A 25,504-nucleotide genomic window follows, 5' to 3' on the forward strand; every position below is an offset into this window, starting at 1 on the left:
AGAAGCTTTGCTGTTGGGATCTGGGAGAACTTCAGGGTGCACAGCCTGACTTCAGAGCATACAATTCCCCTTCATGCTACAGAGCAGGAAACACCATGGCATGTGTTCAGGGCTTTTGAGTCTCTTTCGGGTCCATTTTCAATAGAGGTGTTTATCACTATTACTATCCCAAGTGAACTCAAACCCTGGAAGCATGCAGGAATGTGTGCCAGGAAGAAGGGATTTACAACAAAATTAGTTTATTTTTAATCTCAGTTTTTTTCTCTTTGCACTCTGTGGATTTGTTTGACACATTCCTGACAGAGGCATAAAGCCTGACATGAAGAGCTTAAGTCAATATAACATGTTCAATCATCAAGGCTGTGTGAGCACCAGCCCACATCTTTCCTCATGCTCAGGCTCCAAAAAATGCCTGCTCCAACATTTTTATATGCCCAGACTCAAACACACATGCTGCATAGTTGCTCCTACATGACCAATAATCTGGAATTCAGGGCACATAAAATATAAATCAAGTGGAGTAAGAAACTTCGGCCCTTCCACCTCCAGAACAACTTGTTCATGGCTGGTCCTAAAGAAAAAGAACGAAACCAGGCACAGCACCTACTTTTCTTACTTTTTATATAAAATAGACATTTACATACATTTTCTTCTGCAAAGACTTCGAGCATAACTCCTTGATGTGAAATCTAACCATAAATCCCACCATGAAAAAAAGCAAAGACTTTGCAAATTCCTGCATCACTGACATACATCCAGCTGCTGCTAAGAGTGAATTTATTTTTAAAATATTTCTAATCCACGGGCTGTTTTCTTGTGGTTTTGTTTTTGTTTGGTTGTTTCTTTCTTTCTTAAAAAGAGATGCACAGCTAATTTAAAAAATTAGATACAGAAATAAGAACCATATGAACAACAGGCAATGCAAACAACTCCTGCATGAGAGGAACACACAGCGTGACATCCACTTCAGGCAGAGATTTCTACAGTAATACAGTTGTGTTACAGTTGTAACTTTTACAGAGGATACCACTGAGGGTATTTTCCAGAAGAAAAAAATCTCAGCAAGTCAGTACAAACATGGCAATGAACTTTTGCACAAAGTTATCAAGGTTACCTGAAGCAACTTTGCCACATTAAAACACCAGTGAATGCCAAGCGCTGTTTTTTTTCTTTTTCTTTTTTTTTTTTTATCTTTTGCTGCTGGGTTTAAATGTACATGAAAGCAAAATGGTGCATTTTGAAATTGCTGCAAGAGACTGAAGGTTGGGGGAAAAGCCCTCTAAGGGCTAATTTTTTGAAAGATTGTGCATAATTGCATATATGAAAGATAGAAATTGAGCACTTGGTCAACTTAATCACATAAAGATTGAAGAGACTTAAGCATACACCAGCTGTTTCAATGAGCTGGAGGACAAATGGGGCAAAAGACCATATAATAATATTATAAATTGTTTAATTAATAAATTAGACTGACCATTATCTTCTTTCACCAATATTGTACACCATATCTGGCCTGATTTCTGTAATTGTGGAGAAGCTTTCATAGTTTTTAGATCATTTTAGGGGCATCCAGCCTCCCCTGCAAGTTAGCCTCTCTATTTTGAATTTTTTTGACTTGTACATCTTTCTACTCCCATGCATGCATGCCCAGCCCCTTGTCCTCCTCTGGAATGAAGGCCATTTGCACTGCTGCATTCACTTACTGTTTGGCCAAAACAAATTTCCTACAAATTGCCTGCACATTTGTAGGAAAATCTAGTCCAAGGAGTCCATGAGAGAAAGAAAATACCCCCCACTGCATCATTTATCCTGGAGGACAGAAAAGGGATGGAAGCAAAGAACACTGGAATTTAAATAAGCAATAAAATAAAATCCATCAGCTGCAAATATTATCCATGGGGAAAAGAAAAAGCAACACAATTATTATGTTTCTCATTTAGGATTAAAATGTACAGTGAGTACATGAGAGTCCTGTCTAACCAGCTTTCCATTAATTCTCTGCTTTAAAATTAGTGAGCATTGAGGTTTATCCAATGCAACTTGCAGAGAGCATGAACTCTTCTCCCCCACCAGGCAGATCTGCAGCCATTTATTAATCTGCAATCTCTGCTAACCATGCTGAGCACTGAACTGGTAGAAAACAATGTATTTATAACTCTTTGTTTTAGAAGCTGTGCAATGCTAGAGGAAGAGAACATTTCCTATGATTAATTAGGATAATATAAAGTTATCACAAGGTAAGTTGCTTGATTTACCTTGCACAATTGCATTCCATGTTGGTGGAGGTAACCCATTTCATATCATACTCCGTTCTTCTTTGCCTGCAATGAACCTTTGACATGACTGATGCCCTGAACAAACACTTCAGGACATCAGCATGGGTGCCAACAGGACAGGGAGTCAGTTCAGAGCTTCACAGGGGTTTAACTGCTCTGGTAGGCCATGGTCTGAGCCATTCTCCCCATCTGCTGCCAGTTTGCAGACTGTCATCCTGCATAGATGGGGTATAAAGTGCTGGTTCAGGAACGTGGGGCTCATTATTGAGCTCTCCTCTCTGCAGAACTACAAACCCAGCTCCAAGATGTGGAGGGCCGGCCTTTCAGCACGGAAATGTAAACTGCTGCAACTGGCATTAAAATCCCTGGCTATCTTACCAGCCTGGTTCAGGCAAGTGGATATGCCTTGCCTTCCAACAAACCACCTCCCTTACTGGGGCATCTTTCTCCATTTTCTGCAAGTAAGACAGTGTTGCACAAATGGTAATCAATCCTTCTCCAGGATCTGGGAGGGGAGCATCCAAAGCTGTATTACACTTCTACACATACACGAGTTTTAGGAGGTCAGGATCGCTTTGATCAGGTTTTAGGACAAGCAGGAGACAGTAATTTCTACCAGGTCTCTCAGGAAAGACAAACTAAGATTTACGCTGAAGTTAAAAACATAAAACTAAGTCTTCCCCCTCACAAAGCATTGCTATAAAAAATACAACTTCTGTATTTGAAAAAATATGTTTCATTGGCCACTATTTAAAGCCACAAACTGCAGTGAGGCCTGTATAATATATAGTATTTATTTAATATATCTTTTGAGGCAAAGTTTATAGCCGATACACATTTTTAAAGGAGGCACATCTCCCCCCATGCTACCACTGACCTTCAGTTGGCTGCTGCAGCACTCTGCAGATGCCTCCTCCCTGGGGGGCTTTGGACGGTTCCACTGTCAGGGCAGCACCAAACACTGCTCTGCCAGCCCCCAGATTCACTGCAGCACAGCCAGCCTGGGCACACAGGCCTTTGGGAAGCTGTCCCAGGCTCACCTTGGGGACGGCACAGAGCTTTCTGGTCCAGGTACCTCTGAATACCCCAGCAAGGAACCATCTATGACCTTGCAATGCATGTTGGGGAGGTGATTGCTGTCAGAGGCCATTTAAGCTTTGGTGTCCCCATCCCGTGGCACTGTGCTAGCATGATGTCAGTTCCTCCAGGCCATCCTGGCAGCCCAGGGGTGTGCAGATCTGCCGTGTGCATGGCAGCCAGCAGAGCACCCGCACTGGGGACCCGCAGAAATGAAATGTCAGTTCAGCCAGTCCACAGAGCCACAACAGCTGTGTGAAAAAACAAGAGAGGGGTGCTGAGCCAGCCCCAGGAGCTCAAACCTGCCCCTGGCCCCATGAAGTGAAGTAGGCTGCTTGGGCTGGGAGCAGAAAACTCAACAGTGAAGCAACTTGCTTATTCTGATCCCAGTGCTCCCCTGGAAGCTGGTTTGGAGGGAGAGAGCCCAAACACTTGTGCTGCCACCTCTTTCCCCCAGCAGTCTTTCACTTCTGCCCAGCTGTAGCTGGCTGCTCTCCTTGGCCAGTGGGGAACATCCAGCCTGGTCTCTGTGGATGCACAGCCACGGCTCTGCCAGGTCCATAAACCCTGGCAGGGCAGACAACTGCACCACCTGTGAGCTCCAAACACAGTTGGAGTCACATCAATAATTCCTCAGTAACCTGACCATCACCTGGGCAGCAAGACACCAGGCTTTCAAAGGAAGCCAGCAAAACCTCCAGCATGTGGCTGAGCCATCCCACTGAGGGAATTGGAGAGTGCTGAAGTGCCATGGCCAGCTGAATCCGGGCACCACAGCGGTGCCAGGCTTTTCCTGACAGATGTTTTTTAGGGCACTGTACACCTACCTGAACTGTACTTACTAACAATGCCAAACCCCGGGCTGCTGGCCATAGTCAAGCTCAAACAAAACAACTTTTCCAGCAGTTTAGTGCTGCAAGAGGAACAACGGGTGACTGACCCCGGTGTCCAAACCCAAAGGCAGGAAGCAGATCCCACTAATGCTCCCGGGGAACTGGTGCAAACCCTGGTGGAAGCAGCAGAAGTGCTGCTATTGCAGGGCCAGTGTGGTCCAAAGTGTTCTGCAGCCACTTAGAATCATGAGAGGGAATTATTCCAGCACGCCTCATTGATGCTCCCTTTTCCTAACTTCAGACAATATGAGTCACAATGCCCAACTGTGTGGCCAGCTGTGAGGGATATTGCCCAATTCATATAAAACAGAGAAAATATATTATTATTTGATTATTATAAGTTAAATAAATAAAGCTCAAAAATAAAAGCCTCAGTTCTGAAGAGAATCTGTTTTCCCACATCAGTATTTAAAAATATAGATTTATGACTGATCAGCTATAGGTCATTTTCTGTATCTCTTAGGGGAGTGGTGAGAACACTTTGGCCAAGTATTTTGTCAGTGTTATCACCATGATAAATGGGCTTTGTCCCTGCACACCCATAAAAGAGCCTCCTTCGTACCTTTCCAGGCTAGGAAATGTTCCCTAATCTCCCTGTGGCTTTACTTTACCTCTTATATTGATTAGATAGGTTGTTTGTTTTCCATACTGGGGACTGAGCAGGAGGACAAGTAATCCTAGAGCTTCCCATTGCCTTTGGATGCTTCAGTGTTTTTCAGAGTAATAATTATTTGGCCTGGAGGGAGAGGGCAAAGGGTAAAGCCATATGATATTTGACAAAAGTGACATCATGAACCTGAATTACTACAAAATTATTGTCTAATGAATAAAACATTCAGGCTAGGTTTTCCCTCAAAGGATCATCTGTCCTACTTGTAGAATCATCCTTCCAGGGTGATATTTAAATAGTTTCCCCTTTCTTTTGAATAATTTTCAAGTCCCATTTAGAGCTGTAAAAGCGACCACCATTTCCTCAGCATTAACCCCTTGGAACCTTTTTTATGTGACCTGTATGACCATCTTTCCTGTCTGCAGCACTTGCAATGAAGCCCATCAGTGGTGCTCTACATGGATGAGGTGAGCCTGTGTGTGGAGGAACAGGAGGTGCTCCTTCACCCCTGCTGCAATGGATGAGTGCTTTGTCTCCATGGTTTCCCTGGTGACAACCAAGATACTGAAGGTACATGTCCCACCCACACTCCTGGTGTGACTAGAACGGGTTCAGCCTAGACGTAAATCTTGATTAAAGGAAGGTTTTCATTCATGCTCCAGCATATCCCACAGGACCCAAGGATCCCATGATCCCACAGGATCCTGTAACTTTGATTGAACCTAAGCATGCATTCGAAGTTTGCCTTCCATAATTCTGAGTCCTATCAAAGCTCCTTCAGCATCACTTTGAGCAACAGGCTTCCACCACACTCTTCTCCAAGGGGCACGAGTGTCCTCCTGCTGGTGACTGATTGCTATGTTTGGTCTTTCTCCTGGACTTCTTGAAACCGTTTCTCCAAGCGATCCAGTTTGGCCAGATTCTCCTTCAGCAGCTTGCTGTTTGGAACCAGCTGCAAGGCTTTCTCGTAGTAGTCACGGGCAGTGATGTAGCTCCCCTGCAAAGAAAATGAGTGCTAGGTCTCATTCACGTTCCACACAGAAAGTTTGTTCCCAGGGTAAAGTGAAAAACGAGATACAGGGGAAACAGAGTTTAAAAACCTGACATTGCTAGGTTACAAAAATACTTCTTCTTTATGAAATAGATCACCAAGTGCTGTTGACCTAAATTTGATGAAACTCACACAGCAAGAAATAGATTTACATTTTTCTGTTGAGTTGCACCAGAAGAGTTAATTTTACTCAGCAACAGGATAGCTTAAGGACATCACACAATGTGACTCCTTAAGACCCAAATCATAATGATATGCTAAAGTATTCAAAAGAATAAGCAACCACAGGGTAGGCTGCCTATTTCCATAATTTCATGCCAGTATTCTGCATTAGACATATTTATTAAATTAATTAGGTAGAGAAGAACCTTAAAAGTCAACTCACGGTGACATTTTTCTAAGGTAGGTCAACAACTGAAGCAGGAAAGCTTTTAAGAGGAGCAGGTTGCTCCTTGCAGCCTGCACTCTAAAAATATGAGATTTGCTTTACCAAGAAACCTGGTTGGGAACTCTAGCTGGGGTGAAGAGACTTCCTTCCTTTTTGGATAAAATATGTCAAGGGACTTGCTGTTCACAAACATGCAACTCTTGGCAGTCTGAAACCAATTTAACTTTTTGTCCTGTGAAGTAATGTCTGCACCTGGCAGCTTAAGGAAAACCAAAACTGTCATACCTTGATGTGCTCGATGCCTCCCATATTCATCCAGGCCTGTGCTTGGTCTGGGTTGAGCTCCACAGCCCGTTTATAGCTCTACAGAAACAGGAAACATTTCTAGGTTAGGAGTCTGACTCTTCAAACAAAATCAGTGCTGGAGGGGAAAGAGAAACACAGTTTCCTTTCCTGAAGCCATTCAGAATGGAATTCAAATTCCTCTCATATACAACAAAGTGAATTTCAGTTTCTTTGCAGAAGAGGCATAGAATGTGCTGCTTCATGGCTCAGTTAATCTCATAGGTTTTCCTTGCCAATGTGTGTTTTTCCCTGCACTCTGAGAGGAGCCACACCTGCCACCCTGCCCACTACACCACTGGGGTCTCCTGCACATCAAGGTGATTTCCTTAGGCAGTGCCAAGCACAAGCCCTGCCAACTACAAGCCATGTGATTGCTCTTTATCTGCAAGGCTTTAATTTGGAGCTGGCAGCAAACTCTGGGACAGCCACTTGTGTGGAGGTTTCACAAGGACCTGAGGGCAGTGCTTTCCTTCCCCACTGACACTGAGAGTGGAAGCAATTAGGACCTTCTGGAGTCTGTCAAGCAGCACTGTTTTTACATTGTCACAACAGGAAAGGATTTTCAAATCAGGATTAAACATCTTTAGGGATATTGAGAATATTCAGAACAGTCCAATTAATATTTTCTGAATCAGAGAATAATGGAATGGGTTGGGAGGGACTTTAAAGATTATCTACTTCCAGCTCCCCTCCTACAGGCAGTGACACCTTCCACTAGACCAGATTGCTTCTGCACTATTATTAATGCTAACATAATTTCTGAGCTATCAAGCATCCTTTTTCACAGGATAAGCCAGCCTCTCAGTTATTGGCTTCTGAAGTGAGATATAGCAACATGGTGAGCTCTGACAGCTCCCCAAGCTTCCAGCTGAGCCACCTGGAGCTGGTCACTGACAGCAGGAGGGGCTGGGGATGGATGGAGCAAAGGTGAATCCCACCACAATTCTGTACTTAACCTCTCAGAGCAGGGAGCGGTATTTCCATACAGGAATGAGGAAAAAAGTTGCAATTAAGTCTGGTAAAGTTAGCTGCCTCATAGCTTTCTCTGTACCAGTGATAGACTCTGAGCTCCCAAGGCCAACAGCAACCAGGGTGTATGCACCAGGGAGTTTCACACACAAGGAGCAAACTCTGTCTTTTAGCCTATAAAACCACCAGTAGGTCTTAGAGCAGTCATACCTCAAAAGCCTTGTCAAGGAGATTCTGTTCTCTTAGCTGGTTTCCTTTAGTGAAAAAGAGCTCTGATATGACTTTTGGATCCTTTGGTTTTAGCTGAAGCGCTTTTTCTATAGCTTCAAGTGCCTGTGAAAAAGCAAGAGGACATTGTGTGCCTTCCATTCAGTTCCTTCCCACTTCTCATTCTTTCCTCACCACTATGGACTACCAGCATAAGAATCATCTTCTTCCATCCCTTGTTTGCCCCACACCATTAACACACAGGGAAATGAGATTTTAAATGCCTGTGTTGGAACCCAGGACATCCCTCTGGCTGCCCTGGATGGCTTGAGCCTCTGGCTGGGGGCTCAGAGGCCTTGGCACAGAGCCAAAGACACCTGTGGCTTTGATTTTAACCCATGGAGAAAATTACCAACTTTATGTGAAGATCTATAAGCCACGAGAGTTTAAGTAGAATGAGAGTTAATTTATCACAGGATGAAAAGTAGAATTTTAGGTTTTTAGAATGGGGGTTCAGAAGCCAAGATAGAGGGATTTGGGCATGCCTTGTCCTTCCTCTTTCTTCTTTTTAGTCTCCATCTTCTGTGTGATGGTGGCACTTTTGGATTGGTTTAGAGTAGGAACAGACTATCTAACATAGGTGACAGGTATTGGAAAATTATTGTAAATAAAGTACACAAAGTTCTTAGTATAAAAAACTAACACCGCCTCAGGGGTGTGCAGTGTGCCACGGACCAACCTGCTAGACAGACCTCAGCAGGTCAAAAAAAGAATGTATTAGATGAGAGAAAATAAACAACTTTGAAAACCAGAGCTGAGGAATCCTGACTCCTTCTTCAATTGTGGGGCTGGGAAAAAGAGACTTTCCAACATCTCAGGGTCATCTTGACCACAGAGACTCTGAGACAGCCTGGGGCTGATGGGCACTGGGGCTGACAGCAGCAGTGACAAGAAAACCACACTGCTTAGCTTCGGTCTTAATACATAAATAAACTGAAGGTTTTAGTAAAGAAATAATCCAATGAATGTGCACTGAGGCATGTGACTTGTCCCCAGAGAGATGGAGTGTAAAATTCAACCTGAGCTCTGTGTGTGAGCCCTTGGGACAAGGGTATCCCACACCATGGTACCTTGGCATAGAGCTCCTGCTTGCTGTAGATGGCTGACAGGAGGCGGTAGCACTCCAGGCACTCTGCATCCTCATGAAGGATGTGGTTCGTCATCTTCTCGGCTTCCTTCGTCCGCCCCATCATCGCCAGAACCTGAGCCTGTAACAGAGCCACAGTGTTACACTCTTGACCAGCTGTCCTAGGGGGATGTTATGACGCTTGTATCCCTGATGCAGTTCATTTAGGGGATCTCTGGGGGGCCCCTAAGCTGTATGTTTGCTGGTAGCAGCAAGCAGACGAGGACACTGCACACGGCTTCTGAGGGTGCTAATTAGGTGAGGGTTTATTGGGGGTCCCACCCCCGGGAGCAGCATGGTTTCTGAGGGAGAAGGGGGAAAGGGGGAGGGAGGGAGAGCCTAGGGAGGAAAGGGCTAAGAGAGATTCTCATCTCCCCCACACAGCTGAACAGTGAGATTCAAAGTGGATGCGGAACAAGCCTTGAGCCAATGGGATTACAGATACATGATACTTCAGGGGAGGATCACAGGCTTGGAATAAACTGTACATTTTCAAGGGGCGAGACAGAGCATACCATTTAACTAAAATGTAACACCACATATCCCCAGTCAGGTGTTCTGTTTATGCTGGATATTATATTCTGTGCCTGAGAGTGAAGATGGGGAGAAGAAACAGCAGAGTTTTGTTATCAGGGACTGGACTCGCTCCTCCACAGTCTGCTGGAACACTGTTGTTGTCTGGGCACGGATGGGGCAGAACACCATGCTCCTTTTGCTTTTTAGTTAGTTTAGCTAGCTGAGGCACTCCTAGCTTTCCCTGGACTGTTTTTCTTTCCCTTTTCTTGGAACCATTCGAACCTGCTGCAGACCGGGACCCAGGAAAACACCAAGAGCTCACACTTTGCAGCCTGCCGGGGCCCACTCTTCAGCCTTTCCCAGTTCCAGAGGGACTGATAACAGAGTGACCACCCACCAGAGAGACTTTCTGAATTTGTCATTTCTTCAGAGCAGCAAATGAGTTTTGTCATGGGGTATTGTTCATTTTGTGTGCTGGGAAGTGCTTTGCCTGTTACACAAACAGTTCTTTCCATTCTTTCTATCCGAGGAAATTTTTCCCGAATCAGGTGTGGGGAGGGGACGTGTGGGTTGGCTTTCTGGGGGTTTTCTCCCAAATTTTCCCTGAACAAGGACATCATCTCAGCCCTCTGCCACACGCTGGGCTGCAGGCAGAGGCTGCTGCTGCCCTGGCCCCCGCTCACCAGCGCCAGTCGGGTGTCCTTGCTGGAAGGCTGCAGCGCCGCCGCCTCCCGGTAGACCTGCAGCGCCTCCTCGTAGCGCCCCGTGTTGTAATACAGGGCCCCCAGCGGGGACAGGATCTCCGCCTTCCTGGATACCTTCAGCGCCCTGGGGTTGGGAAAAAGGCAAGCTTCAGTCATGGGAGGAGCAAAGGGGAATTGCGAGGTGGGCTTGTGGTGGATGGAGAACTAAAGCTCTGCACCATCCCAGCCTGGAAAGTACAAATTGCCTGGGGAGGGATGAATGTGCTCACAGCAGTAATCCCACTAGCCAGCTGAGAAGAAGGAGAAAGAGAAGGAGGAGAAGGAGAAGGAGAAGGAGAAGGAGAAGGAGAAGGAGAAGGAGAAGGAGAAGGAGAAGGAGAAGGAGAAGGAGAAGGAGAAGGAGAAGGAGAAGGAGGAGCCACCTTCAAAGTGCCCTCAGTGAGCCTGCAGCAGGGGTGGGGATGGTTGACAGCGATGAAACCTGGGCAATGTGAGCACAAATCTATATGCCAAAAAGAAGGCAAAAATACTCCCACCCAACCCATCCTGCTGCATACCAGGAGTCAGAGCTCGACTGCTGGAACACTGCTGGGAAGGGCCAGAGTTCCTAATGGTGCCAAAGGCTTGGTGCTGAGCTGTGCAGCACTTCTGGCTGTTCCTGGTGCAGCAATCACAGACCACCTTCAAGCAGGCTGGGAGTTGTGGTAATACAGCCTGCTCCGGCCACTAAGAAACCTCCAACTTTATCATCAGAGCATCCCCCAGCCAAAAGCAGCAGTGTCCATCCTGGGGGCTTGGGAATAGTCCAGGGAAATCAACACTGCCTGAGCCCATGCTGCCTTTCCAAGCACTCCCCAAAAATAGCCAAATCTATTTCAAACATATGGAGAATGAAGGGAGAAAACCCCACACATGCACAGATATATCTGCACAACAGAAACTCTTTAGCAGAGCCAAGCCATAAAGGGGCAGGAGGAACCCCTCTGTCTCCCAGGCCAAATCCTCACCTCTTGTACCACACTTCAGCCTCTTTGTTCTGCCCCAGGGAGCGGTGAAGCCTGCCCAGGTTCACCATGGCCACATGGTGAGCAGGGCTCAGGAGGATGGCCTGCCTGTAGTGGGACATGGCTCTCTCAGGAGACCCTAGAGAGGAAAACAGCCATTAAACCAGAAAAAAACCCTGTGCATCAGAAAAAAAATTGTCTCAAACTCAGCACATGGTAACACTCAGGCTTTCTTTCTTCTATTGCTCTATGCATGTGTCCTGGGGTGACTTTATGGTGCTTGTATTATCCCCACTTATCTGTTTAGCCCAGGAATAAGTTTTGCATCTTTAAGACCTTCTGAGAGCGAAGAGGGAGAGAGAATAAGGGCAGAGTTTGTTATCAGGAACTGCCCTTGCTTACCCACATCCCTCTCACAGACTGTGTTGTCTGCAGACAGCAGGACAGAGCTCTCCTTTGCTTTTAGTTAGTTTTTAGCTAGCTGAGGCAGAGAAGTTCCCTGGACTGTGGTTTTTGTTTCTCCTGGACCTGTTTAACCCTGCTCTGGACAGAACACCCAGCAGAGCACCGGCAGCTCCAGCTGTGGGCACCGGGCCGGGCCTGGGCCGAGGCATTTCCAGCACTGGAGGGACTGATCAGAGACTGAGTGAGCTGAGCTACTGCCCACCAAGGGACTTGCTGAGTTTGTCATCTCTTTGGAGCAGCAAGAGGTTTTATTGATTAATATGGTTCATTTTTTGTGCTGGTGAATGCTTTGCCTGCTAAATAAACAGGGTTTTTTCCACTTTTCTCCAAGGAAATCTTTTCCCAAACCAGTTGGGGGAGGGTCCACTTAAATCTGCTTTCTAGAGGAACCCCTTTGGAGGATTCCTCCCAAATTTTACTTAAACTAAGACAGCATGGAAACATTTTGAGAAAGAAATCCTGCCTCAGCATTTTGAATCTAAGCATAAGAGAAACTGCTGTCCAAACTAAAATTTAGTCCCCAATATTCAGAGACAATCCTGAGAAATAGATTTTCTAGGGGTGGGTTTTTTGCAAGTTAAGGATCCAGTCACAACAAGATGACTCCTGACTGAAAGCACCCTTTGATCATGCAGCAGTGGGGACACAACCCCTGTGCTAAGGACAGAGCCCACCTCAGGGAAGGGGCTGGGGCACATGTGCCATCTCCTGGTGGAGCATCCTTTTCATCCTGGCCCACAGGAGAAATGGGCAATGAAGAATGAAGAACAAGCCCCCCAGTATTCCCCACAACACCACCAGAGCTGCAAATAGTTTCAGCTCTCTCCAAACAGACATTATTCCCTCCAGCTCTGCTGTGCTGCTGCTCTGAGCTCAGTCTCTGTGTATTGCTCAACAGGACTGGGAGTAGCTGCCAGGGACCAGCTAATTCCCACTCTGGGCAATAAATCCCAGAGCAGAGGTGTCCAGGTGGCTGTTTTGGAGCACGTAGGCACCAACTCTGTGCTGCACAGGAGCCATTGGGTGGCACTGCTTCTCTGTGTGAAAATGTGCAAGGTCCTGCAGCCCATGACATCACCAACACCACAACAAAACACAAGCAAAAAGAGAGGTGCAAGATCACTACCCCAATGCATAAAGTTCTACTTTTAATAATGTATCGTTATTTAGCTAAATAATGGTAGAAGTATAAAGCTCCAGCATTAAAGCAATGCAAATATTGCATTTTTAATCCCAGGGTCATTTAATTGGCTTGCAAACTCCAGACCAGATAATCACCTGATGAAAACCATACTAAAAGAGCTTTGTCACCAACAAAGCTTTTCAGTGTTGGCATTTTTTTAAACCGATTCACTTCACAATGTATTTAATTCCATTTCAAGCTGGAAAACAGATCTCAAAAAAAGCCAGTACATGTTGGGGCACTGAACATGCTGCTGTGGGAATTTTGTTTTCATAACTTCAGAGATCTAATTTAGTTTTTTTGAGACTATCAATGCAACTTAAAATATACACTGGCACATCTCAGCATCTCCTTTATAGGAGTGAGGAGGAACATCTGTGCAGAGGTTTAGAAGTGTTGAAGACTCAGCCAAGGCTGAGGACATGTTGTTCAAGGTACCACTTTTTCAAAACATCCAGCAGCAGCCTCGATCTTTCCCCACCACTGAGCAGGCAGATGTTTTTGAAAATTATACCTATAAAACATCCTGGGAAGCAGCTGGGCACGCACTGCAGCCCCTCAGCCAGGCAGCACCTCCCCTGCTCAGCACACAGGGTTAATATGCATCATTAAGGGAGACACACTCAGTGTCTGTGACCACTGCAGAGCTGTCTGCAGTTGTGGCTCCCCAGAGCTGGCACTTGCTGCACAGAACCCTGCATTAATTGGCGTGGTGCTCCACAGCATCTCCCTGTGCCGCCGGCGCGGAGCGCAGCCGGTGACAGGCTCAGCAGCAGCCACTGCCTTCACGCCTTGTCATGCCTCTAGCAGGGTTATTGGCACATCAGGCCCCAAGGAGCAGGAGTCAGTGGGATTTTTTCCAGTTGTTTGTCTGTAGGGAAGCGTAGGAGTAAACCAGGAAATGATAGTTTTGACTTTGGCAGAGTACGAAAGTGCAAAAAAACAGAAAGTGCTCTGCACTACATTTGAACCACAAATTTTGGCAGGAATAGGACAGTTTATCTGGGTTGGCAAGCAAAGATGAGTACAACATGAGAGGGAAATTACTTAGGAATTTTTATTATTTGCAAGCTTGAATTTTGCCAGGGCCCAAATTCAGAACCTGAACCTCTCTTGCTAAGGCCACAATGCCTCTTTTGATTATGAATATTGACTCTGGTTTTGTACTTGTTTCACACTGGTACTACAGAGGGATGATGGCCAAGTGTCAATTCAGAGGCAGAACAGCCAGTTGCAGACTGACAGACACCATCATCCCTTCTTCCCAAGCACCACTGGAACTGGGCACATGTGATGGGGAAAGAAGGGGTGGCAACCACACACTTCAAGCCTACACTGTTTCACCACTGAGTCTTGGCTCTGTTCTGGAGGGACCACAGTGAGACAACAGTCCTTTTCCACTAGTCATTTGTCAAACTTAGCTTTGCTTATAAAGCTGTCAATAAAAGGTGGCAATTAAAGTGACGTTTCCGTTGCTGTTATGTGAATGCCAGAAAGTGCCAAGGAAGTTGGATGGGAACCAGGAGCCCAGGAAAAAAAGGATGCCATTACAGAGCTCCTCAAAAATCAATTCACCCCACAGTGTATAAGGTTTTGTTTTCACAGATGATTGTGGTTTAAAAGCCATGTTCCTTTCTATAGTGGTGGCACTCAAGCCTTACAGTCAAAGAGCTGCTTTGTCACCAAGTAGGGCTGCACGTGCTCCAGAGACCATAATGATCCATTTGTGTGCCTGTGATTTGATTTGATGTGGCCATGCCTTGCTGGAAAAAAGGCAGTACTGTCAGGGTGCTGCCCAGCTCACACTGAAGAGGCCAACTGCCTGTGTGAAGATGGTGACAAACACTGAGGGGAGCAGGGGGGCTGAATGAATGCTCCTGCTGCACAGTGCCTGCACTGATTATGAATTCCAGTGTGCTGTGCCCTCTCAGCAGCACAGGGATATTTATTTCCAAGCTACCATGGAGGCACATTGCCTTGGAAGCTTTTGACACCCTTTTAGATGTGCACTGCTGAATAAAATAAATCAAAGCAAAGCAGACAGAGAGGGAAAAATCCGGTGCTCCCTCTCACTTACCGGTATCAACCAGGAAAACACCGTAGTTGTTGTGCAGGTCGGAGCTCTCTGGACAATTCTCTATGCCAGCCTTATAGACCTCCTCAGCCTCCTTGAGCCGTTCCTTGAAAGAGAAGGAGGTTTCTTAGCCATGGCAGAAAGTTTGTCAGCACCATTTGTTGCACCCCTGCATTCTGGGGACAGCTCCATCACTGCAGGGGAAGCTTGGGGAGTCCACACCCATCCCACCTTCCAAGAGGCTAAAATTTGACCCCATGGCATGGATGTGCTATAGCTGCCATCTGGTATCCCAGAGCAGTTCAGACAGCTTTCCCCCATGCCTCTGCTACCCATGAAACACCTGCAAAAAGTGGTGCCTGTGCAATGCCACTGAGTCCCCAGCTGGGTGCATGCCCAGCCAGGAAAAACACAGCAACAGGGATTGGGCTGGTTCTGTTGAGAAATATCTGTCATCTGGGAGAGGATATGTTCTAATTTATTTGTTTAATGAGCATCTCACTGGCTAACTTTTCCCCTCTGGAGCTCTGCTGTTCTTTGCTCAAGCAGTGAGGAAAATACAAGGAATGAAAGCTTGCTGTGTGTGTGATGGCTAGGGAGTGAGTGCAGGGGGATAAAGGAAGCTGGAGAAAGAGGGAGAGTGGTGAAAGAGCAGGGAAATCTGACAAATCAGATTAAAACCAGGCATTGTCAGTGGGTGAGGTGGAGGTCACTGGGACTGATGGGACATGCCATCATGCTGATTCCCCAGATGCACTGAGTTCTCCTTTTGCATAGATTTTCAGGGAGGTTTGCTGGCTCTGAACACTTCTAGAAAATTCAGATCTTTTCTTTGGAAACACCCTGCCTACAGACAGCATCCTACTGGCTGGGTTCTGTCTAGCCTGAGCTATGGGCAGCCTAGTTCTGAAACAACAATCAGGTTTCTCCTGTGGATCAAAGAGCAACTTAAAAAGGTTTCCACTTCCCTCCACAGTCAGACCACGTGTGCCCACTGCCTGCATGCTCACCAGCAAGGGGGGTGCCTTCTTTCCCCCCACCTCAGAGCCTGGCTGTTGGCTGTGCTTGTGGAGGGAGGCCGTGAACAGAAGAGACAAGCACAGTGCAGAGGGGTGTCAGGAGAGCCTCCAGCACCAAGGATGCTCCTCTCAATTCTTCCCCTTCCACTGAGCAGCACAGCCCTACAGCAACAAACTCCAAACCTCCCAAGAAAGCAAATTCGGCCAAGTGGCTCTTCACTGAGCAGAGCCTGCAGCTCCCATGCTGAATCCACGCTGAAATAAGAGGTTGGTCCACTCCCAGCTATGGACTGTCCTCAAAGCCTGCAAATGGCTGAGCCTCCTGGGCTTTCCCTGGATTTAAAATCTGTACCTGACAGCAGCTTTTGCTCCACAGCTGCTTAATGTGAGGACTCTTTTCTCACCTCCTATCTCAGAACTAGAGAGCTGGAATAAATTGCACTGAAAGAGGATGACTTGATCAGAGAATCACACAGCCTGCCACAGTTAAGTCCCTTCACATTTACATGATAAAGGTCAGCCAGCAAAAAAGATAAGTGTGCAATAAAGCACCGAAACACGTTTTTAAAAAGTGCTTAACTTTGGATGTTTTGGATAAATTGATGTGAATTTGACAACATTATCCTGCAGAGTCAGGGAAAGTGTAGTGATCATCAGAATTTACTAAATTGAAGAGCAATTTTTTGTGCATATTTTCTAAGATTTATGTCTTACTTTCTTTTCCTCTGCTTTTAATTTTCAGCCAATGAATGCAGCTTTGTATGCACGTATGTCAGCTTATTTTATTTACTGAACATAAACCAAATTTTTTAAGCAAGGAAGGGCTCTGTTAAACTAGATTAGAGTGTTCCATGTCAAAACATTCACCAACATCGAGCATTCTAGCACTTTTATGGTGGTTGCATTGCTTTTTTGGCACCTAACATCCTGAGGCACCTAGCATGCCTCAGGCTCATTGCCCAGTCTAACAAAGTGTTTGCATTAAGCACAGTCAGAAAGTGGCAAGGGTGGAACCTGATATTCCTGCCAGAGCTTTCCCTCCTCACAGCCTCTCCTCTTCTTAGCAGAAACAGAGCTCCAAGTTCATCAAGGCTAGATTCTCATTAACACTTAATAATGCCACTCCCAGACCTTCATGAAACATTCATCGACCTCACAAAACTCAGAAGAGACTGGCATAAAAAATGTATGAGATTTTTATGATATTAAAAAATTATGCATATGAGAATCTTTCTGTTGAACTCCAGGGTTTTTAGGTCTGTTTTTTATAAGGCTCAGTTTTTCAGTTTGATTATGCCTGAGTAGGCTCTCCTCTGCAGCTAAGTGGGTTATAAAGTTTCTTTTTCTAAGAAACACACACACAGAATCAGGTGAAGCTAGGGCCTGGGAAGAGCCACCAAGTAGCACAAAACGATGGATGAAACTGAAGCTGGGAAGACGGGAAACTGTGGGGAACCAGTGTTAGAATGTTGTGAAAACAGGCAGCAAAAATGTTTGATTTCTGTTACCAGCACCACTGCAGTGATCACAGAAATCAAGGAAAACTGCAATACATTGCAACTGAGTTACAATTCCAAGCAGAAGGAGCAGCCAGAAGGGCAAGCATTTATAAAAGGCACAAACAAGCCAAGCTGTTCCATACAATACAGAAGTGTTTTTTTGTCAGCTCTGGCTTCAGAATCAGCTATACAGGAGAGAAAAGGGCAATTACATCAAGGTACAGGTTAATTCCCTGGCATCTGAACCCTTCCTCTTAGCAGCACTATTTACAGGGATAGGAGGTAAGGAACCATAAGGCCTATTTCAGATTCATCCCCATTAATATGGGGGGAACATGCACCCACCAAGACAATCCTAGTGCTATTTCACTCTGTCCACACATTTCCCTTTTAGCCTTGGAGCAAAGCTGGAGAAGCAGAAGTTGTCATGGGCACCTCATGCAAGTTATTTTAACACAGCATTCAACATTATTATTTAACCCTCTTTCTATCACATCCCAGCAAGAGGGACTGTCACCATGATTTTTCTGAAAAATCCCTTAGCCAGGATTTCTTCTCCTGGCACGATGAGAAGCCTCAGCTTCTACATGTTTTGCTGCTTTGGAATGTGATTTGGAGAATTGTTTACCCAGCATGTGAATTGTTTTGACTTAATGAGCAATCATAGTCCAGCTGTGTCAGGACTCTAGTCTGTCACAGGTTTTTATTATCATTCTTGTTTAGCCTTTTGATGTCTCCTTTCTCCTTCTTTAGTATAGTGATATAATATGATATATGATATGATATAATATAATGTAATGTAATGTAATGTAATATAATATAATATAATATAATATAATATAATATAATATAATATAATATAATATAATATAATATAATATAATATAATATAATATAATATAATATAATATAATATAATATAATATAATATAATATAATATAATATAATATAATATAATATAATATAATATAATATAATATAATATAATATATCAGCCTTCTGAGAAACATGGAGTCTCACCTCATCCTGGGGACCTAACACCACAACAAGGGAGCCAATGGTGCCTTCCCCAAAGCTCCACTGTGATGCCATCCTGTAATGCCTGGCTTCACAGATACCCCTACAGCTGTCACACAGGCTCTGGGCCACAAGGAGACACAAAAATACTCCTTGGAACTTTTAGCAGTTTTCAGCTAAAAGTTTTTATTGCTCAGACAAAGAGGAAAACCCAACACTGAAAAAAATTAGTTCCTCTCATCATCCTTTGGGCTGAAGATGCCAAAAGTTCTGCCTGTACCCCTGGAGGGTGTGATGCTGCAGCTCCCAGGCAAGGGCAGCAGCAGCAGGTTCTGTAGGACAGACCCTGATGGACCCTGACCATCCTGTGCTCAGTAGGATGGATGTGTGAGGCAGGAGGTGCACAATCAAGTAGGCATCTGCTGTGGCTGATCATGAGAAAGTGTTAAAAGTCTGCAGAAAAATTGCTGTTTTCTGAGAAAATTGCACTAACTATCTTTTTTGCCTACCACTTACTGAAGTCACAAGAGGATGAACAATCCATATGTAAGAGAGATGAATTATTGCTGGACTTACTAATGGCATTTGCTTTGGGCAGAAGGTCTCGGAACTCTATAATGGTTTTATTGCTCTGCTGACCTTGCAATCGATCGTTCTAATTAATAAGTTCAATTAATATTAAAACCAGGTAATAGTGCAGAGGACTCATTTCCTATACTTGCAGGACACTCTTCATTGATGGGCTTATTCAAAGCAGGGCTACCATTCAACAAGGCTTGTCTTTAAATTCATACACCATATTTCGATCCCTGCAGGTAATATTGATAATATTTGAAATTCTCTTAAAAGGGAAAATAAAATAAAAATAAAGGAGAAACTAAAATAAAAGGGAAAATAAAATAAAAATAAAAGGGAAAAAAATAAAAGGGAAAATAAAAAAAATAAAAAGGGAAAAAAACAAAAGGGAAACTAAAATAAAAATAAAAGGGAAAAAATAAAGGGGAAAACAAAATAAAAATAAAAGGGAAAAAAAAAAGGATGCCATTACAGAGCTCCTCAAAAATCAATTCATCTTTCAGTAATTCACATACATCATAGGTGAGTTTTGCAGAGTGCCTGCATCCTTGAAGAAGATTAAACAAGACCTCTGCCTAAAGTTTTGCTGAAATTCATCCCCTTCCCTTACACAGAGAAGATTTCACTAGCCAGAATAATGGAGAACAGCAAAAGATACCATATTGCTTTGTCTCTACTTATATTTTAAGAAAGCTTCAGCACCCCATGCTATGGAACAATTAGATCTGAAAACTGAAGGAGGAAAAAAATTCAGTTTTCAAAAGATTTGCAGTTGTGCTGGAGCTGTGCAGTTACAGGGACCTTGTCATCCACCCCCAGAGCTCCAGAGTGGGACCATGGCACAAAGCACAGCATCCTTCACCTGCTGCTGCAGGCGTGGAGGGAAGCAGAGCTCAGTGGCCCCAGTGTGGGCACCCACGCCTCCATGGCTCCTTCTGAACCCAAGGATTTTGTGCCTCAAGTTCTCTTTTCCTCTGTGGGGACAGTATTTCACCTCACAGGGATGTTGTAGAAATAAATTATCTAACTACAGCGAGTAGGGAGAGCCTGAGTAATGAGCGTGGGGAACAGGCCTGAGAGGAAATGAGTAATCCTGCCTCCAGAGCACAGCCTGGGCCATGCACGGCAAATAAGGCCTGGAGGCACCTGAACCACGAGGTTAAATAAAATATTGAACAGCCACTCATTAAGAGCAACATAAAGCCAGGGAGCCTTCCCACCTCCCTGCTTGTGATTATCTGCCATGGTAATCAGGGGCTGTGCCCTGTGTGTGAGTGTGTGCAAGGGGCAGAATCTGGGCTGCAGAGGCCACCTGGTGCCTGACAACCCCCAGCTCTGGAATGATTTATTATGCAATCTCCAGGCTATCTGTGTAGGCGTGTGTGTGTGAGGGGAAGCTCGCCTCTCCTGCTGTCACAACATCCAAGGTGCCATGGATTAAGACTTCTCCACAGAGGCAGGGAGGGGATTTACTCACAACTTCAGCAGTGATTTAATTCAGAGCCACACCATGTGGGTGTAATTACCCACTGTGGATGAGTTGCCTCCCATCCTGGAAAAGCCATCTGTAGAGCAGCCTGAGAGCTCTGTGCAGACAGCGTGGACCCACGCCTGCCACCACGGCTGAGTGAGGCAGGGTGGGAGGTGCAGGAGGGGCTGTGGCAGCAGTGCAGGCCTGGGAGGTGCAGGAGGGGCTGTGGCAGCAGTGCAGGCCTGGGAGGTGCAGGAGGGGCTGTGGCAGCAGTGCAGGCCTGGGAGGTGCAGTGGCAGCAGTGCAGGCCTGGGAGGAGCAGGAGGGGCTGTGGCAGCAGCGCATGCACACCAAGGCAGAGGACCCGAGCCATCCCTGTTACCTGCTCAGCCAAGAGCGAGGCCAGGCTTGAGTAAGCATCTGCGAACTCCGGGCCGTACTTAATGGAGTCCCGCAGCAAGATTACAGCTTCCTCCTTCTTCCCTTGGGACCTGCAGGAAGGAGAGAAAAAAACCCAGAAAGGAATATTCCTGTATGCACTTGTTTAGGTTATCCCACTGATTAACTACTTTAAAGAGAAGTGGAAGCGCCCGGCTTGCCCTTTTCGACAAAGACAAATGATTCATTCACACCTCCTCTCCACAATGTGAGCACCCAGGATTTCCTCAGGACAGAGGCTTTAATGAATCAATACAGTTAAGTATCTGAAGGGAGGGCACCGAGAGGATGGAGGCACTGTGATCTGGGAATAGGACATTCCCTCTCACTTCAGTAGGCTGGAGACACTGAAATCCCTCATTTCCTTTACTAAAACCTTGAGGAGACTCTGCAGTTCCTAAACAAGTGCTCTTACAGATCCACTTGCAACTCCATTATTTTGAAATTAAAATATCTGCAAGTTAAATCTGGCTGGGATCTCTAAATAATTCCTTAGCAAGTCGATGATTAGGCTGGAGGAGTTCTGTCCTTCAGATCCCAAGGATTATGAACAGAGACAGCTGAAAGGTGGCTGTGCTGATGGTTTTTTCCTAACATTGCTCTGCATTTATTGCTATGGAAAATGGAAAAGGTTTCCCTAACAAAAATCTTGGGATGTTTATTTATTTGAGCTACAATTTCTCCCCTTTGAAAAATGAGAAGGTTTCCTGAACAAACATCTAAGGATGTTTAGCTGGGCTGAAACAACATTTTTCTTGTGCTGGGCATACAAAGAATACGAATAGGAGAGCTTAGAAAAAGAAACAAAGGGCTCTGGGGAAACAGAAAATATGTGAACACCTTGCTGCTTTGGCCTTGGATTTCATCTGAGTGGCATGGTCAAGTAACCAGATCTTGTTTATAAGGTGCAAATTTCAGCTGATAATATATGTGGCTTTGCAGATTTTTCCCTTTTCTAGTTGTGTAACTGGAAGAATATTTTGCCTGTGCATTAAGCTAAGTAAAACCAGTCGTGCTAGCCTTTTTCTTCTTCCAGTGCTGTTCAACATAAATTACACGAATGAAGTAAAAACAAATAAAGAACCACTTTTCTCCTACACTAATTAAAGTCTAGCTAGCTTGTCAATTTATAAAACTTTGGGATCCCTTGGCTGGAGTTTCATGACACATTTTTATAAATCAAAACCAGATGACTGCTTAATAAAGGTATTGATGCTTGGCAGAAAATATAGGAAATGCCTGCTACAGAAATAAAAGGATTAAGTGATCCACTCAACAGCAGTAAAAGTTCCCATTAACCACAAGCATTCACTCTGAACGTGGGGCAGCCCTCTTAATTACTCTTTTATTCCAACATGGCCTCTTTTTTTTCTCCATTTGATCCAAGGACAATGTTTGTCTCCTGAAAGTGGGGGTAGAGAGGGAAAGATGATGGCATCTTTTTATGTGACAGACTGAATCACATTTAAAAAAGCAGATCCAGTAGTTTTTCAGAGGGCTTAGGCCTGCAAGATACCAAGTGCTCTGGCCAAGCACTTAAATGTGTACTTAACTTTTATGCATGCAAGTTGAAAATTAATTACTGGTTGAAGTGCTTTCCTGGCTCAAGGCCAACACTTTGCAGGATCAAGGCCATCTCATATAAAAATCTCCTGCAATTTGGGAGAGCATAGAGCATTAAAAGAGCAGTCCAATACACTAATTTACCATAAACTGGGGATCTGGAGCAGGAATAGTTAGATAATGTATGTCTTTACTGTGATAGAGAGAAGAACAAATTCAACTGACAGGAGCAATCTGTGACCACTTATTCCAACTTTTTACCCAAATTACCGTGTTTTATAAAGCCCTCTCTTGACTCCCTCTCCCACCTGAGCTCACAGCCTTGCCTCTACAAACAGCATGCTCAAGGAACAGCTCTTTCCACTGAGAGCATCTCTCCCATATTTTTGCAAGTTGGAGAAGCACCAGGTTAAACCACCCTGCCAAAGCCTGGCAATGCACAGGGCTGCTACCACTGCAGCAAATTTCATGTGCAGCAGAGAGCAACCCAGGAATTAGTGCTCTAAAGGACTTGGTAACTTTCATCTTTTATTTTGTGAAGTTATTGAGACTGTACTAAAGCCAGAAATACAGAAATCAACAAAGGCCCCACAACTGTTCTGAACAAATTTTTACGAGGATACAGAAAAGCCAGAGCCAAACTCTTGCAGAGGTGCACAATGACAGGACAACAGATGCCAGAGTAGGAACATCCTGATTAGATAGCAGGAAAAGTATTTTTCACCACAAGGGTGGTCAAACACTGGAACAGGTCACACAGAGAGATTGTGGCATCTCTGTCCTTGGAGGGATCCAGGATCCAGCTGGACACAGCCCTGAACAATCTGATCCAATCAGACTTGCTCTGAGCAGCTAGCTTGATCTCCAAATGATCTCTAGGGACCCTAGGTTATAACAACAACCTAAGTTATTTTTTCAATCTACTGCAAAAATTAGACTGCCAGAGTTTGTGGCGGTTTTTAACCAGTCTCCAATGTGTATTGTGATACTGAGGGATAACTGCAGCACCTCATGAGACACAGAGTATCCTGCAGAGACCATTCAGTATCACTGAACATCACCACTCAGTTTGCTTCTGAAGGAAAGGAAGGAACATTTCACTTGCTAAAAGGTCTTAAATCTCAATACTTGTAATTTCTATCTGATGTTTTTTCAGATAGAAAAACATCTATCTATCTATCTGTTCCAGACAGTTCCACAAGGCTGTGTCAGCACACTCACATCAGAAGCCTGTATCAGAGAGGGCAGACAGCCCTCCCTCTTCTGAATAAATGGCTTTGCTCAACTGGGACTAAATCACAACAACAAACACTCAGGACACGTTGTGTGTTTCTCCACATCCAGAAGAAAATCAGTCCTTTGAGTAAACTCGAGATTCAGTGGAGATTGCTTCTAGGCATTTCATTTTCCCCTTGAAAATGAAGCCATAACACTCTCAAAGCATGTGAGGCCTTTCTTCGTAAGGAGCGGGGTACTGGATATTGCAGTGCTTTAGGTGTGGATTGATACACTACCACAAATCAGAAGGTCTTGTCCATTATTCCTGCAACAGAAAGCTGAGATTGATATTCATTTCAAATGTTCATAATATATTATTTCTTGTCTCTTTACAGAAATACCCACAGCCTATAAATTTATGAGGTATTCTGAACAATATTTATCTGTATCTCAACGAATCTGAATTTATACAGAGGGTCAAATACTCAAAACAGAAGAAAGCAGCATCAGGCTGCTCTGTGTCACTGATCACACAGACCATGAAAGCAGAGAGATTTCTTACTTTTAGGTAAGACTTCCAGGTCTATTTTAAGTAAGAAATCTGCCGGCATTGTTTAATTATCTGCTCTCCAATATTTATATTAGGCACAAAAATGATGACATACAACTTTATTTTAGGATATGTAAACAAAACCAGAGGTTTATTCAGCCATTACCCTGCAATACTTCCTGAGAACATTCATCTTCTGGCACATAGCTGTCTTCTTTATGTGCAAACAGAAAATGGAAACATCATTTTTCATCTATGACTTCCACAGAAAATAACTTCTAAATTCCACCCTATGTCCTCAAAACAGTTTTTACTCAAGTTTAAATCACAAGCAATGGATGCTTAAATAGCTTATTTGCATGGAATAATGAAGGGCAGATTCCCACATGGCAATGACAAACCCATCCTTCCAAAATCCTGGACTTCCCTCATCTTAGCACTCCAGAGGAGATGAAATCTAGGATCTGCCATCAGATTTGCACACTGTGAGCAGGGATGGGTACAGGGAACTCAGCAGAATTCAACTGGGGGTTCCCCATGCCAGACAATTCCATTCCATGTCCCAGTACAAGCTGTGGACATGCCTAAAGTGTTGCACATCTGTCCCCTCCTGATCTGCCCCACGCTCTGAAGCCATTGTAAAGAAGACAGAAAATGCTTTTATTGCTTGACCATTTATCTTCTCTCTGACATATGTTTAAAAATCAAAGCACTCTTCGTAATGTTTCATAACATAGCCAGAAAGTAATATCTATCTGTAATATTCTGCATATTTCCATTTTATTTAATTTATTACTCATATTATACTAGCATTTAGTGTCTGCAGAATACTGGCTGCCATATATATGCACATTTATATATATATGAAAGGATAATTGTAGACACAGGTAGAAAATATAAATAAAGACATCATTGTAGGAAGGGGAAATGTGAAATCTCTGCCTTGTACCTGTCTGGTCATCTCAGAAGGTACCTCATGCTCCAGCATGGCTGATGTTCTTTGCTAAGCTGCTGGATCATCTAGGAAAGGTGCTGGCCAAAGGGTTTGGGATCCTGTTTTAGGGGAGACATTCATACAGGATCTGCCCACAGAGCACCTGCCTCACATATGTGCTAATTCCTGCACTGCAAGCTCCACCTATTTTTTAGCAGGTTTTTTAAAACTGAGCAGGGAGATGAGGGCACTCAGCTTCCAATACAATTA

The 25,504-nt window shown here is 44.6% G+C and overlaps 1 protein-coding gene across 2 annotated transcripts in view; it reads right to left on the reverse strand.

Annotated features, from left to right (window-relative positions):
* Positions 1-604: 604 nt before the first annotated feature.
* TMTC1 (transmembrane O-mannosyltransferase targeting cadherins 1) overlaps positions 605-25,504 on the reverse strand; it is a 141,936-nt gene continuing 117,036 nt past the window's right edge. For both annotated transcript variants that reach the window (XM_077178285.1, XM_054632236.2), the window contains exons 13-20: positions 20,914-21,022; positions 14,952-15,054; positions 11,230-11,365; positions 10,202-10,346; positions 8,947-9,084; positions 7,820-7,942; positions 6,581-6,658; positions 605-5,853 (exon numbers count right to left, since the gene is read on the reverse strand). In XM_077178285.1, the coding sequence (XP_077034400.1) occupies positions 5,713-5,853; positions 6,581-6,658; positions 7,820-7,942; positions 8,947-9,084; positions 10,202-10,346; positions 11,230-11,365; positions 14,952-15,054; positions 20,914-21,022 (973 nt within the window). In that variant the 3' untranslated portion in view covers positions 605-5,712. The remainder of the gene's footprint in view (positions 5,854-6,580; positions 6,659-7,819; positions 7,943-8,946; positions 9,085-10,201; positions 10,347-11,229; positions 11,366-14,951; positions 15,055-20,913; positions 21,023-25,504) is intronic.

The sequence above is a fragment of the Agelaius phoeniceus genome, chromosome 5 (assembly GCF_051311805.1).
Source record: "Agelaius phoeniceus isolate bAgePho1 chromosome 5, bAgePho1.hap1, whole genome shotgun sequence".
Lineage (NCBI taxonomy): Eukaryota > Metazoa > Chordata > Aves > Passeriformes > Icteridae > Agelaius > Agelaius phoeniceus.